General features: G+C 42.8%; 1 protein-coding gene across 22 annotated transcripts in view; it reads right to left on the bottom strand.

Moving 5' to 3' along the window:
- FERMT2 (FERM domain containing kindlin 2) overlaps nucleotides 1-15,793 on the bottom strand; it is a 99,047-nt gene that overhangs the window by 81,304 nt on the left and 1,950 nt on the right. For 10 of the 22 annotated variants that reach the window (XM_005290229.5, XM_065593911.1, XM_065593914.1 and 7 more), the window contains exons 2-3: nucleotides 14,843-14,981; nucleotides 14,079-14,247 (exon numbers count right to left, since the gene is read on the bottom strand). In XM_005290229.5, the coding sequence (XP_005290286.1) occupies nucleotides 14,079-14,235 (157 nt within the window). In that variant the 5' untranslated portion in view covers nucleotides 14,236-14,247; nucleotides 14,843-14,981. Of the gene's footprint in view, nucleotides 1-14,078; nucleotides 14,248-14,641; nucleotides 14,766-14,842; nucleotides 14,982-15,793 lie in introns of those variants that run through there. The other 12 variants (XM_005290235.5, XM_005290234.5, XM_024105488.3 and 9 more) reach the window with 3 other exon arrangements.

Here is a 15,793-nt window from a genome sequence, read left to right as displayed (position 1 = left end):
ACACAGTACTTCAAACACAGGCTTTGATGAGAAGCTTTATCAGTACATTTAGGTACATTACTTGCACACAATTTCTCTTTTTGGAGGGAGGAAGAGGGTAAATTCAAACGAGAATGATGGTTACTTTAAAAATAAGCTATAGAAAGGAAACATTTTTTGCATGTTAAAGGACTAGTCACTTCACATCTGGAAATCAAATTCACCAAGACACTAACAGGTCTTGCTTCAATACACTCTTTGCATTACTTGCAAAGAAGTGAAATACAAATACCACATCACATAAAGAGAGCCATAAAGATCATTAACCTGTGTTGGTCATCTTGTTAAATATGTTTTGTCAAGAATCAAAAAAACATGTATCCAGTTTTTTTTTTAAGAGACAAATACAAGTAACAGAAAATACAAGGGTTTGCAAAAACCCATGTATTTTGTTATTTGTGTATTTATTTAGCGTGTGCACAGTCCTCTAGACAAGCGATGGCATCTTCAGTGGCGTGATGCAGTTCTTCTAGCCCACTGCTGAACCTAGTCGGCAGGCATTCATCTACAATGTGCGTCATCGTCTGTGTTGCGCCGCAGCTGCACAAAGGGCTGTCACGAAGGCCCCAGCGACACTGGTTGGCTGCACAGAGACCTTGCCCGGTCCGGAACCTGTTCAACAGGGACCATTGGCAATGGGGCAGGTCAAAACCAGGCGGGCAAATTGTGGGGTTGGCGAGGAGGGACTGGTTGGGGATTATAACAGATATCTATTCCTCTCGGCAAGAATGTTTCTGCCCTAACATGCTGGCATGGCGGCTGAGACCATAACGGGCGATGTGACAGCAAACGTGCAGCTGGTGGTTTAACAAGGTCATTGTGCAGCGGCAGGCTGGAGTTGGCGCGTACTTTCTCCAGTAACTTGCCAGTGGCAACCTCTCGTCTGATGTGAGGAGGAGCGATATTGCTCAGAACTGGGAGCCATGGGAGTGGAGTCGGACGCAGGGTGCCAGAGATGATATGCATGGCAGCATGTAACCGTGTAACCACCAGTTTGGTGTGGGATGATCGACTCCAAACTGGTTTGCAGTACTCCGCCACCGAATACGAGGTGGCAAGAGCTGACATCTGCAAAGTTGGAGCACGAGCACCCCATGACGAGCCTGCCAGTTTGCTAAGAAGATTGTTGTGCATTTTAACTTTAGCTGAGGTCTTCTTCGGGTGGGCATGGTAACTCAGTGGGGGCATGACATGGGAAAGGAGGTGCGGCCAGACCCTTTCTCAGTTATAGCTATTCTTGGCTGCTGAAATAGCCTCTTGGGGCTGCAGGTAGCTGAGCATAAGTTAGAATGGTCTTCAGCGGGAGGTGGTTCCTAGCTGGCTCAGAAATCTGGAGCCACAAACATGGTGCAAACATAGCTTTGCACCACCACCCCTCCTCTGGATCTCTGTCAAGCCCACAAATCTAGCACAGCACCAAGTTCTTTGTGTTACTTGTTGTAAAGTCTATAGTACAAACTTGTCCTTTAATGTGCCTTTATATTGTGCCAATGCAGTAGTGATGTTCCAGCCCAAACTTTGAAGTTGGATGTTATTTTAAATCAGGCTATATGTAACATCAGCAATAGTGGAGTTCAGTAAGATTATGACCTTTCAAATTTCACTTAAATTTAAGCAATTAAGCCTTCCCAGAAAGTGCACACATGCTGACAGAAAAACAGCTAGTACAGATTAATATTTAATAAATAGTTTATATTAGATTGATTTTTGATCTATAAAGTTCCCAAGAAACAGGGGTGGTGTTTGTAACACAACCTCTCAGAGGCCAAAGACTGAATGGCTATGGAGAGTAAGCAGCTCTCTCACCTAACACCACCACCACCGTTTCATGTGCCCTACACTGTCTTGCAGAAAGACTGCAATGCTGCTGCCCAGGCTGTTATGGTTCTGTGAATAGGAGAATGTCAATCTTGCTGTCTACATGGACACTAGCAAGTCTTCTTCAAGTCGCCTGCAATTCCTAGCACTCACTCAAAGTAGCAACAGTCAGCGTGCTACTGTTGACAGGCTGCTACCAGCATCTTTGCCACAGAGCAGGTCTTGACAACGCAATGGTGAAAAACTAGAGCTTGGAGGGAAATGGTTCTCTCAGTGCACAAGAATTTAAGATTGAGACTTTTGTCCCATGAAAAGTCAAAATCTTGGAAGTTTTCACATATTAAAAGAAATTTCAGATTGGGTCAACCTACACTTTTTTCTCCTTATAGTTAAATTTTAAAATGCAAAGTCATTTTGAACCAAGCCAAACCAAACAACCCCTTAACTTTTTCATTTAGATGTGTTGAAGCAGGACACATGTTTCAACAACTCCCTCCCCCCCCCCCCCACACTTACTTCAAAAACAAAAACTCATCAAAACCAAACTTTTCCCAAGGACAGCTTCAGTTCAACTAAATCAGCATTTTCTAATAAACATTTAGTAAAAAAAAAAAAAAAAAAAAAAAACTCCCAACCAGCTCTAGTTCACACACTAGGAGCCAGTCTACACTGGTGCTCAAACCATTGCTACCAGTGAAATTGTAATGGGAAGTTTGTAGAACAGTGTTCTACAAACATCCCCCCCCCACCCAACTCCCAGAAGAATTAAAGTCCTCTTTCTCCCCCCCACAATTCCATGGGAAAACAAGTCACAATGTTAAAAATCAACCAGGAATGGATAAAGACTCCAGACAAACTTTGTCTCAGTCTGCATCTCAGTTGACTGAAGGAGAAACAGATTTTACATGGGTGTGGAAAGGGACGTTGCAGTCTAGTGTTAGTTTTTCCTCCCACTATCAGTGGATGTGCATTTCAATTTACTTTCCAGCATGACATCTTATATGATGAAGCATCAGCAAAATAGCTGTCCTGAACAAGCCATATTAATACATATCTAAAAAGTGATTAAATATAAATCCCTATTAATCAAATTATCAAGGAGTATGCCACAATGGAGATAGCTACACTTCAATAATTTCTAAACAAAATTCCAGCCACATACATATCTAGGTACAAATGTGCACCTCTACCTCGATATAACACAACCCGATATAACACGAATTCGGCTATAACGCGGTAAAGCAGTACACTGGGGGGGGCGGGAAGGAAAGCTGTGCACTCTCTGGTGGATCAAAGCAAGTTCAATATAATGCGGTAAGATTTTTTGGCTCCCAAGGACAGCGTTATATCGAGATAGAGGTATTTGTATGGTCCCACTAATGAAATATTTTTGTTATACATTTCTAAACACACAGAAAGGTATGAAATACACACATTTCCTGTATTTAGTGGCAACACTAACTACTATTTAAAAAAGGTACCAGTCACTACAGTATTCCTATAAAAATCTTAGTATTTTTGCAGGTTTGATAGAAATTTGTGCTTTAGTAAACTAGAAAGCTAGAAAATGCAATGGCTAGATATGCCAGTGGCTAGGGAGAAAAAGGGAAGTATGTGAACATGGATTGCTTTAATGAGGGTTTTTTAAAAACTATTTCTAAAATAAGTCAGACTAACACATTACGTAAAACAGAAACCCGAAAGTCTTAAGAGGAAACTACTGATTTGGGCTGGGTCTAAACTGTAACCCAACAATTTCCTGTCTGTGGTATACAAACTAGTGCTTTGGTATTCGTGAGAGACTGTAGCAATCTATTTAAGCCAACCAGCTCCCACTTTTCTTTCTAACCCGGCAAGGCTTTATGTTGCAGGGAAACTACAAAACCTCATTGCTTCAAGCAAGCAGTTAATTTGAAGTTAAATAGATAGCATTTGATATCTTGCTAACAATAAAATGAACCAAATACAAGCCGACAACTGAGATCTGTGGGAATTCTCCTCCCACCTCTGCAGGTGGTACAGGGAGGAGAGGCCCTTATCTAAACTCTGAGGCACTTCTTTTAGTCTGTTTGGCTCCACTTGGATGGAAAAACAAAAACCAAAAAGGACAGATTGATAAACAGGTTTGGGTTTAGGTACTTAAAGGTTGTATATAGACATCTGCAATATACTGGTGAAGTCAATTAATAGCTTTGCCAAAATTTCATAGCTTTATGAAGCTAAGTCGTTCTTTGAACGCCTTTTTTTTTTTTTTTTTTTTTTTAAGTTTCTCAGACATTTGGGGACATAGCAGAACAATTCCCCTTGTGGTAAGAAAGTCTGGGTTTAAGTAACATAGCCTATGCAAAAAGCAACAGAGGGTCCTGTGGCACCTTTAAGACTAACAGAAGTATTGGAGCATAAGCTTTCGTGGATAAATGCCCATTTCATCAGACGCAAGTAGCCCACTTCATAGCCTATGCAAATCATTGTGCCTGCAAGGCCGTCCACTGAAGTCATCAGAAGGGCTCTGTGTGGGAGCCCCACCTGGATCCATGTGAAGGATCTAACCCTAAGCATGGATGATTAACTGGTTACATTAAAGATATACTTCCATTTTCTCATCTCACTCTTTTAGTGGTTATAAAAATAAAGCCTGCCTTGTTTATACCAAAAACTGAAGTGTTTAATTCAAGGGAGAGATTCACCATGGGTCAGAAGTAAAGATAATTAGTTGGCAATATTAAAATTCATTTTATATTAAGGCCATTATGGTCTAGAAATAGTGGTTTTTTTCTTGCCTGAAAGCAAAAATTGTTTGCTTAAGTGCTACCTGACAGTTTAAAGAATATTTAGAAGATACCATTGCCCTCATAATGGGCAGTTTTTGAAAGAAGACTAATTTGGTCCTCCATAGTAGCAAGGCAAACCCCATTCCTGGCCTTTGGTAGGTGTCCTTTGTGGTCATTAACATACATCTTGACAGACCATTTTAACCACGGTTATTTAAAAAGTGACCTCTTGAGATGAAAATATATAGGAAAATCCAAATCACTACAAGTACTGAATCTTTCAGGAATGCTTTTTGCCCAAGACAGATTCAAGAGCTAGAATTGTGTTTCGCAGCAAATACGGCTTGAAGAGTGAGCATGCCAAACTGCACAAGTCATTTCCTGTTTAGGAAGGAAATTTATAGAATTTTAGCACGTTGAGCCATTTATCACATTATACTGAGACAACTTACTACTATGCCTCAAACAGAACATAAGCAGTTCTTTGCAAATATATCTACAGGGATCATATAAAGAAAACTGCTGTATATCTACAAGATGTTTAGGTACACAATATCAGTCTTAAGGTCTGACTAAACGGTTAGGTCAGAAGGAAACTGCTTTAAAAACTATGCTGATGATCAGCTTATGACCAAAAGTAAGACGTTTGCAGCACTTGTAACAACAACAAAAAAACACCACTTGTCCAAAGTTAAAAAAATGTAGATGCTCTTACTCCTAGACCTGGTCTAAACTGGGGGGGGATGGAGGGAGAGGGGGAATTGATCTAAGTTACACAACTTCAGCTACGTGACTAATGTAGCTGAAGTCAGTGTACTTAGATCTACTTACCGTGGTGACTTCACTGCGGTAAGTCGACTGCTGACACTCCACTGTCGACTCCGCCTGCGCCTCTTGCTCCGGTGGAGTACCGGAGTCAACGGAAGAGCACTCGGCCATCGATTTATCATGTCTTCACTAGACACGATAATCGACCCCTGCTGGACTGATCGCTCCAGAGGTAAGTGTAGACATGCCCCTAGAAACAGCTAATCTTTATTGAAAAAATGCTTTGGCTCATTCCACCAGGGCAGATTACCACACCTTAATTACACAATGTACAAGAAAATTATGGCTATAGAGGGGAAAACTATGTTTGTTCCTTTTTAGATTTCGAGTGCCCCCTCTTGTATTATGGGAAAGTACACTTGATCGCCCAACTATCCTTAAGTCATCTTATAGAAATTCAAAATAAATGGTACATATATGGAAAAATAGGAAAGACTGAATAATTTGTGATTGTATTCTGTAACCCATGCAACAGAAAAAATTTTGTATGATCAGTTCAGATTTGGTTTTTATTATTAATCTTAAATAATTGTTTAAACGTGATTTATTACAAGTTCAAGACAATCTTCTGAATTAAGTCTTAATATTTGCAAGCACTTATCAAGTACTGTAAAACCTCAAATACAAAATTGGTAAATCAATAATGTTGCGCTTTCTTGGTGTTTTATTGATAACCCTCTAAGTGCTCCATTAAGACAAAAATGAACATGACACCAAGTAGGCTAATGCTTTGAATTGCACAACTGATCTTCCTAAAGAGGTATAGCTAAACTTACTGGCAATGTAATATGCAAAAAGAACAAAGTTCTAGCTCCAAAGAACAGATTCTCTGCTGTATTTTTCCATGGATTTCATGAATTGAGGTCACATTTCAAAGTTTTAGCACCCAAAAAGTACCAGTTATGCAGACAGAATGTTTTACATTTAAACACCACTCATTTTGGAAACAGCCTTGCACAAATATAGCACCAGTGAGGAGCGACCACCACACCAGAGACTGACAACTCATCAAGAGAAGAGACAGGGCAAAATTTTGCCAAGGTAGAACACTGGGTTTAAAAGAGTGTCCCATACATCTACAAACCAGGGTCCTGATGCACAAAAAGCAGAGGTCTTAGAAGACCTTATCTTTTCCTCTGACTAAAATGACAGCCACTACACAGTCAACAGCATGGTACTCAACTTCACATTGGCAGATGCAGACCCAAGATGTCCATGCAGACTGAGGTACTACAACATACATAAAGACACATACACACCCCCAGGATTATCCTCTTAATCACATTTGTCTGCCTGAATGAGAAATACTTTCAGGATTTCATAGATTCTAGGACTGGAAGGGACCTCGAGAGGTCATCGAGTCCAGTCCCCTGCCCGCATGGCAGGACCAAATACTGTCTAGACCATCCCTGATAGACATTTATCTAACCTACTCTTAAATATCTCCAGAGATGGAGATTCCACAACCTCCCTAGGCAATTTATTCCAGTGTTTAACCACCCTGACAGTTAGGAACTTTTTCCTAATGTCCAACCTAGACCTCCCTTGCTGCAGTTTAAACCCATTGCTTCTGGTTCTATCCTTAGAGGCTAAGGTGAACAAGTTTTCTCCCTCCTCCTTATGACACCCTTTTAGATACCTGAAAACTGCTATCATGTCCCCTCTCAGTCTTCTCTTTTCCAAACTAAACAAACCCAATTCTTTCAGCCTTCCTTCATAGGTCATGTTCTCAAGACCTTTAATCATTCTTGTTGCTCTTCTTTGGACCCTTTCCAATTTCTCCACATCTTTTTTAAAATGCGGCGCCCAGAACTGGACACAATACTCCAGCTGAGGCCTAACCAGAGCAGAGTAGAGCGGAAGAATGACTTCTCGTGTCTTGCTCACAACACACCTGTTAATACATCCCAGGATCATGTTTGCTTTTTTTGCAACAGCATCACACTGTTGACTCATATTTAGCTTGTGGTCCACTATAACCCCCAGATCCCTTTCTGCTGTACTCCTTCCTAGACAGTCTCTTCCCATTCTGTATGTGTGAAACTGATTTTTCCTTCCTAAGTGGAGCACTTTGCATTTGTCTTTGTTAAACTTCATCCTGTTTAACTCAGCCCATTTCTCCAATTTGTCCAGATCATTTTGAATTATGACCATGTCCTTTCAAGTTTAGACCCTTTACTTTCAACCCCAAAAAAGCACCAAAATTCCAAAGACAGCTCTCTTTAGTCCACACCCTACTTTTTAAACAAAACAAACTTTTTATTAGACACTGCTAATGCATTCCCACCCCAAAACACAGACCCTCTGATTCTAACATGCATGTACCTCCACACAGACTCACTGTCATGAACTTAAGAGTAGGGACCCAACAATTTTTCATCGCACAATTCTGTAAGTATAGTTTATAAATCTAATCAGCATACATTTAAGTTATCTGTCTTAAGTCACATCTGCCAAACATGACTTGTCCACTTCCTGTCTCTGCTGGACATATAATTTATCCATTAATTATACTTCTCATTTTGAGCCATCCCTGAAAGATTCTTGCATGCATTTGCAGTTGGGAAAGTTTTAATTTGCAAGTATTTTAAGTGCATCATTAAGTTGTCTCTAATCTTTGTTCATTCCCCCCCCCCCCTTTTGCACTCACTGACACCAAGCTTAACTATATGCAGAAAGTGAAGTACTGCACGATTCTCAAAAGCCACTGAAAAAGTGGCCAGCATGAGTTTCCTGCCATTTTGACAGCAAGTCCCAGCCTCCACAAAGAAATCATGGTTCTAGTAAACTGAAGAATCAGTATGCAATATTTATAGCACGGAGGGAAGAGTTGTGCAGGGTTGTTTCCTAGCAGAGGACAGCTTTTTCAGACATTCTAGATTGGGGTTTTTTTGTTTTTTTTTAAGTATTCTAGGGGTTTACCAAACTGATGTTTTGTAAACAGGATGGATACAAATCCATTAAAAAAGCACAGCTAGGCCTAAAACTGGACTTCGCGGTCATTTGTGACAAGGGCTCAACTTGGTATAAGCTATTATTTAATTAATAAAACCCAGTATCATATGCTGAAATCAACAGTTGCATGATTATGCATAATGTGTCACAATAAGATTAGATTAATGGACACATTTACTGTACTACAATTTATGCTTTCACCCAGTATTTATAGAGCTGGTTAGAAGCATATTCTAGTCTGGACTAGGCAGTAAATGCTGGTATTCTTAAAGGGTCAGTATTTTCATTATATTTTGCAGAGAAGACTTTGCCAAAAACATGGCATGTTTCACATTACAGAGATGACTAAATCCAAGTGGGGGCCATGAATAGCAGGCAAGCAAACTGTTGTAATTCATTTGGGTAACCAGGATCTTCATCTGCTGCTTGGATTTTTTTTTTTTTAAATCATTGCCTGGAACAAGGCAGCTAGCTTTTATTCTGTGCATACTCCCAGTAAGCTTTTCAAATTTGAAAATAGTCACACAATACTTGCAGGCAAGGAATGAATTTACACAAGGCACTAGGACCTACAGGTTTTCAGCTAATAAGAAAGAAGAATCCTCTCTACTCCACCCCCCCCCCCCCAAGACAGAACCCTGGTGAAAATTCAAGCACACATACAGACCTCCCAGATATTACAAACCGTTTTCTTTTTCACCAAGAAACTCTGCATGAACCTTGCTCTCAGCCACAAAGAACAAAAGTTCTTATCAAAGACTTATCAAGAACCCACTAGTTGTGGTCAGATATAAATATGGTGCCTCTGCAACCTTCCTCCCCAAGCTGCTGAGCAGAAGAGAAGAGACGCTTTCCTCCCCTACCTTGCTCCTCAAAGACGACAATATGCTTAGTTCTGCTCCGTTGCTGATGTTTAGACAAGTCTTTTCAGTTAGACTCCCATCCTGTAACTGGATCGACTAGATGGGTGCGCCCCTACACCCATACTGAGCCTCCTTAACTTCAGTGGAACTCTGGGTGAGCATCAGAATCCACTTGCATGTCCAACTGCGGGATTAGGGAACCAGTTTCTCCCAGCTAAGTGACTAGACAAAAGCCTTGTCAAATACACAAAGCCAAAAGACTCTGGAAAACAGATAAGACAGTGTATAGTAATTTTAGACATTACTCATAACAGAAGCCTCAAAATATTCAAACAGAATGTGATTTTTTTTTTAAGCAGAGGAAGTCCCTTTAAGATTTCCATTACCAATCTGGAGGAAGGACTTCAAAGCATGTTATGAACATTTTGATGTTACGATCACTGGAGATGTTGCAGACACCAGCAAAGACAAAGAAATTAAAAAAGAACCTGCAGAGGTTAAAAATATGGGCATAACATGATGAGAATTTTAACTTGGAAAGATGTAAGCTAATACATCTGGGGGAAAAATAATCCAAGATACAGGTAAGTCATTGGAAGGGAGGCATTAGGAAAAAATAATACTGAAAGAAACCAAGGGCTGATAGTGGACAGGCTAGCATAGACTTACTATGAGCAAGGGGGACTGGGGAAGCCAATACAACTGTGTGTGAGCACGCTACGCAGAGAAGCAATGATGTCAGAACAGAGAGGCACTAGTGCTTTTTCTGTATCTCCCTGCTGTGACTGTACCAGGAATATCACAGCTAGTTCTGTGCACCTCATGGTTAGAAAGTTACTGACAAATTGGAGGGAATTCAAAGAAGAGTTAGTGAGCTAGAAGAACTGACTTGCAGAAAGATTACAGGAGCTAAATATGTTGTTACTTAGCCAAGCTATAAAGGAGATGGAAGGAAGAAGACAATCTAAAAAAAAAAAAAGACTGAAGGGTGTGACCATCAGAGTTGGAGTAGAATTATTTAGATGGGTGTATGTGCACCCTCCAGAAATAAGCCCATGTTCAGATATGAAATCCATACCTTTCTCTGGGGTCAGAAAAGTGGCAGTTTCCACTTTTTTTTTCCCCTCACAAACCAGGGCCGTAGCAACAAAGAACGTGGCCTCCTCCAAATGGTGGCCTGCTCTGAACATATGTCCGGGCGGGGCCCCTTACAATGCAGAAACTGGAATGCGGTATTTATTTTGCCACTTTTAGGGGCCCCCTTCCTTGCGGGGCCCCCTCCGGTCGGAGGGTACAGAGGGCGCTCGCTACGCCTCTGTCCCAAACTGTGGTTCTGAATAAAATGCAGTTTACACAAGACAACTCATTGCTTGAGCTATGCATGTTCTGAATCACTTCAACCAGTGAGGTTACTGATTTTAGATCCCAATTTAGCCAAGCATTTAAGTATGTGCTGAATTTTAAGCATGAATAGCCCCACAGAAGGCAATTTGGCTTTCCTGAATAGGGGGCTTTAAACCCTTCTATTGTATTTAAACAGCTTTCTATCTTTCTTGTAAGTTTATAACCATTCTAATCAATGCAATATAAAGATAGAGGGAAACATTATTTATTCATTACATGATAGTCAGTGGTTTTCTAGAAGCTAATTGACTGGTTTTTTTTGAGTCCTAAAAACAGCTGCAGTCACCTTCAGTAGATCCCTGGGTAGCTAGGGCACAAAAATAGCTTATTGAAACTTTCTACAGAGCCAAAGCTACTTCAAGAACAAGAATGCTTCATGCAAACACTTGCTTCCTTTTGAAGCAAATATATTTATATCTGCCTTTTCCTTCCTTCAACTTCAAACCATTAGTATATCAGTATGAAAATCTTAGTATTGTGCAGGATGGCTTATATATATATAAAAAAAAAAAAAGCAATGCAGATCTGTTTAAGTATGACTAGACCACCATAGCCATGTGCCAGACAATTCATATTAATATTTTCTTTGAACGATTATACTAATCTGCCTCAACCATATTGAGAAAAAAGCTGACCACTGATAAGAGTTTCACAATATGTACCTAGATCTTCATTTTGACTATTAGATTTCAGAGATTCTTACTAAGGCAGAAAGTTTAACATTAAAAAAATTTAGTTTCACAGACAGTATATTGTAAAATGGCATTCACCCCGTATACAAAAGCTCATTTCTTCTTTGAAATACAACCAGCTATTCTACGCCTCTTGGTTCAGATTTTCCTTTTAGTGTATCCCACACAAATGGGCCCTTTGTCCAGGTGTGAAATTGAAGGTTATTTGGATGTTGTGATGCTGCCCTCTATATTAGTCTCCATTTGATCCTGGAGGATTTGGTCCTAATTGAAACCTTTATTCATTTGAGCTGTTCTATTGAACTGAATGGACTACTGCAACCCTTACTCCTAATTATTTGTATCATCAGCCTAGGAGTCATGGACCAGGAACCCCTTGTGCTAGGAGAGGGGTGGGCAAACTTTTTGGCCTGAGGGCCACATCTGGGTATGGAAATTGTACAGCGGGTCATGAATGCTCACGAAATTGGGGATTGGGGTGTGGGAGGGCTCCAGCTGGGGGTGCAGGCTCTGGGGATGAGTTGGGGGTGCAGGAGGGTGCTCCGGGATGGGGTTCGGAGGGGGATCAGGGCTGTGGCGTGGGAGGGGGTCAGGCTTTGGGCGGCACTTGCCTCAAGCAGCTCCCAGAAACAGCGGTATGTCTCCGCTCTGGCTCCTTTGCGGAGGTGCAACCAAGCGGCTCTGTGCGCTGCCCTGTCCACAGGCGCCACTCCTGCAGCTCCCATTGGCTGCAGTTCCCAGCCAATGGGAACTGCAGGAGCGGCGCGCGGAGCCCCCTGACTGCCCCTACACATAGGAGCCAGAGGAGGGACATGCTGCTGCTTTCAGGAGCTGCATGGAGCGAGGCAAGCCCCTGACCCCGCTCCCCATCTGGAGCGCAGGGCAGGGCAAGCGCTGGAGCGGGGCAAGCCTCAGAACCTACTCCCTGGCTGGAGCTCAGAGCCAGATTAAAATGCCTGGAGGGCCAGATGCGGCCCCCAGGCAGTAGTTTGCCCACCCCTGTGCTAGGAGCTGTACAAACAGAAGAAAGAGACAGTCCCTGACCCGAAGAGCTGACAATCTAAGTATAATATAAGACTCAACAAATGGATACAAACAGATGGGGAGTTCCAGGAAACAAGACAAGACAACGCAACACAACACTGGTCAGCATTACAGGCAGTTGTCACTACCCACCAGCACCCTAACTGCAGACTTTAACAGGAAGAAGAATTGGAAAAGCCTCCGGATATGGTCTAATTCAAAAAATTGGATCAGTGTTAGTTATAAAACCAGGAAACAGTCTACAAAAATTTCCTAGAAGTTAATGTACTACTACTCAAACCATGTGTAGTTGGAACCCTCCAGAACAGTCAAAACTAGTCAAATGCTGCCCCACCCCTTCAAAATACCAGCAGGCAGAAAAGAACGAACACTTTAATAAGCTTAATAATTGCATACAACAGAAAGCTTGTATCTTTCAACAACAGAAGTTGGTCCAATAAAATATATTACTGCACCCACCTTGTCTCAAACACATCCCTAAAAAATTCTCATTAAAGGTTTGCCAGCCCAGTCATAGAATGTTCTCGTCTGCCTTTTACCATAGGGTTTCATAATCTGAGACAATTTACTTGCCTAAACATACCACAAAACCCCACGTATAACAGACCTCTCTCCCCACTCAAAGCACGTAATATTAATAATACCTTGCAAAGTACTATGATTTATAACAAATATGGGACCAAGTGAACTTTCTAGTTGCAATATGAATGGACTTTCATCTACAGCAGAACCTCAGAGTTACGAACACCCCGGGAGTGGAGGTTGTTCATAACACTGAAATGTCCGTAACACTGACCAAAACATTATGGTTGTTCTTCCAAAAGTTTACAACTGAACATTGACTTAATACAGCTTTGAAACTTTACTATACAAAAGAAAAACGCTGCTTTTAACCATCTTAATTTAAATGAAGCAAGCACAGAAACAGTTTCCTTACCATGTCAAATCTTTTTTTAAGCTTACATTTAACACAATACTGTACTGTATTTGCTCCCCCCCCCCCCCCCCCCCAGTCTCTGCTGCTGCTGAATTGCATACATCCAGTTCCAAATGAGGTGTGGCTGACTGGTCAGTTCAGAACTCTGAGATTCTCCTGTAGATTTGATCTCTAATACTTCAAACGCATTTCACAATGTATTCAGCACCTTAAAGTTACAAAATTAAATCTACCTCTTAGAGTGTGTTAAGCATACAGAGCACAGGAATGCACACACATCTACAATAAGTTTCCCCCAATTCTTTGCATCAAAAAGTTTGCTAGCAGATTAACAATTGAGAGAGATCAAGCAGCTGATCAGGGGCACATTAAGTTATTTTGAGATACTCAGAGTTAAGAGATGCAAAAATTAATTTCAATATTAAGATTTTAAAATACACCAATATGGTTCACTTGTAACTGACAGTCTAATGTTCACTTATGTGTAAATACTATGCCTTCTGAACAAAAACAATTTGGGCCATTTTAATTATAGACAACACTTGAGTTACAACAGATTTCTCATTAAAAAAACAAACAAAACACACACCTGAGCTTTGGTAACCAGATTTACAAAAAAAAAGAAATCTGTTCCATAAGTGACAGAGATGTGTAAACCCCTCCATGCATGGAGAAGAGCCATTCAGCTACATGGAGAGCCACACCTTTTCCCCTAATTACAACTTACCAAGTTTTTCCACCAACTTCAGCATAACCCCTCCAATGTGCACCTCCCCTGTGACTCTCAGGGTAACATCTCTGTTCAGGTCCGTCACATGGACATTTAACTCCCACGTCCCATCTGCATAGCAGCCATCTGGCATCCTTATACCGTCCAAAGCCATCGTTCCTTCTTCCTGTGAGAGCAAAGGAAATGGCATTCATTAGCCAACAGAAGGGCTTGCTCAGGGGATGGGTCTCTTCCCTCCCGCACAATCTAGAAAGTAAGAGTTCCCTAATGGAAAAATCTCATTTAATCTCGTCACGATAAATTGCAAAGCAAAGGAGAGAAAAGAAAATCTGTGCGAAGGGATACATGCCCAGGGAACTGGAGCTCCCCACCCAGGGCTGTAAAGAAACATCAGAGCTCACAACAGGGTTCCGTTTACAAAAAATCTGAGTTATGCAATGGACACGGGTGCAGAAAGCACATTTTGTTTGACTGCCACCAAGTGCATAACTTCCAACTACACAACTACAGCAACAAAAATGCAAGCCGAAGAGAGCGAGAAGCAGGATTATCTGTCCTACACTGCATAAGAAAACAGTTCCAGCAGATTTACATCTGCATCACAGGAGTCACTAGCATTTTCCTAGGTCTTCCTTAATACTCCCAAGCCTCTCATCGCTCCATTGTGCAGTCATTCCCCCCCCCCCCCCCCCGTGACCGGCAAACACTTGTTAACCCCTTGCTTGGATTTCCCCCGTTTGCTACTTATTCCCGCTACTCACCCTCTTTGGAAGAGCTGCTAGAAATTGCTTTGTTTTAAGGCAGCAAACTCCAATAAAGCTGATGCAGCAGCAGGGATGTGCGTGCCTGCGTATGTACCCACAGGCAGGACACTGGGTTGGATTCCCAAATCCTCCTATACTGCATAATGGGGGCAGGGAAATGGTAAAGCCCTGGGGCTCCCACGGGTGTGTGTGTATGTCCCCTCAGTGCCACACACACACACCACTCAGCTGCCTCCAATGGGGACCCCCTCAGTGCCCCCCACACACACTGCCTCCAATGGGGTCCCCCCTCAGTGCCACCCCCCCACACACACTGCCTCCAATGGGGTCCCCCCTCAGTGCCACACGCACACCCCGGCTGCCTCCAATGGGGCCACCCGCCAGTGCCACCCCCCACACACACACACACTGCCTCCAATGGGGCCACCCCCCAGTGCCACCCCCCCCCACACACACACTGCCTCCAATGGGGCCACCCGCCAGTGCCACCGCCCCCCCCACACACACTGCCTCCAATGGGGCCACCCCCCAGTGCCACCCCACACACACACACACACTGCCTCCAATGGGGCCACCCCCCAGTGCCACCCCCCACACACACACACTGCCTCCAATGGGGCCACCCCCCAGTGCCACCCCCCCATACACACTGCTTCCAATGGGGCCACCCCCCAATCCACACACTGCTTCCAATGGGGCCACCCGCCAGTGCCACCCCCCCCCATACACACACACTGCCTCCAATGGGGCCACCCCCCAGTGCCACCCCCCCATACACACTGCCTCCAATGGGGCCACCCCCCAGTGCCACCCCCCCATACACACTGCCTCCAATGGGGCCACCCCCCAGTGCCACCCCCCCATACACACTGCCTCCAATGGGGCCACCCCCCAGTGCCACCCCCCCATACACACTGCCTCCAATGGGGCCACCCCCCAGTGCCACCC

The sequence above is a fragment of the Chrysemys picta genome, chromosome 4 (assembly GCF_011386835.1).
Source record: "Chrysemys picta bellii isolate R12L10 chromosome 4, ASM1138683v2, whole genome shotgun sequence".
NCBI classification, from domain to species: domain Eukaryota; kingdom Metazoa; phylum Chordata; order Testudines; family Emydidae; genus Chrysemys; species Chrysemys picta.
Note: the sequence above shows the minus strand (reverse complement) of the source record. Positions and strands in the feature narration are given on the sequence as shown.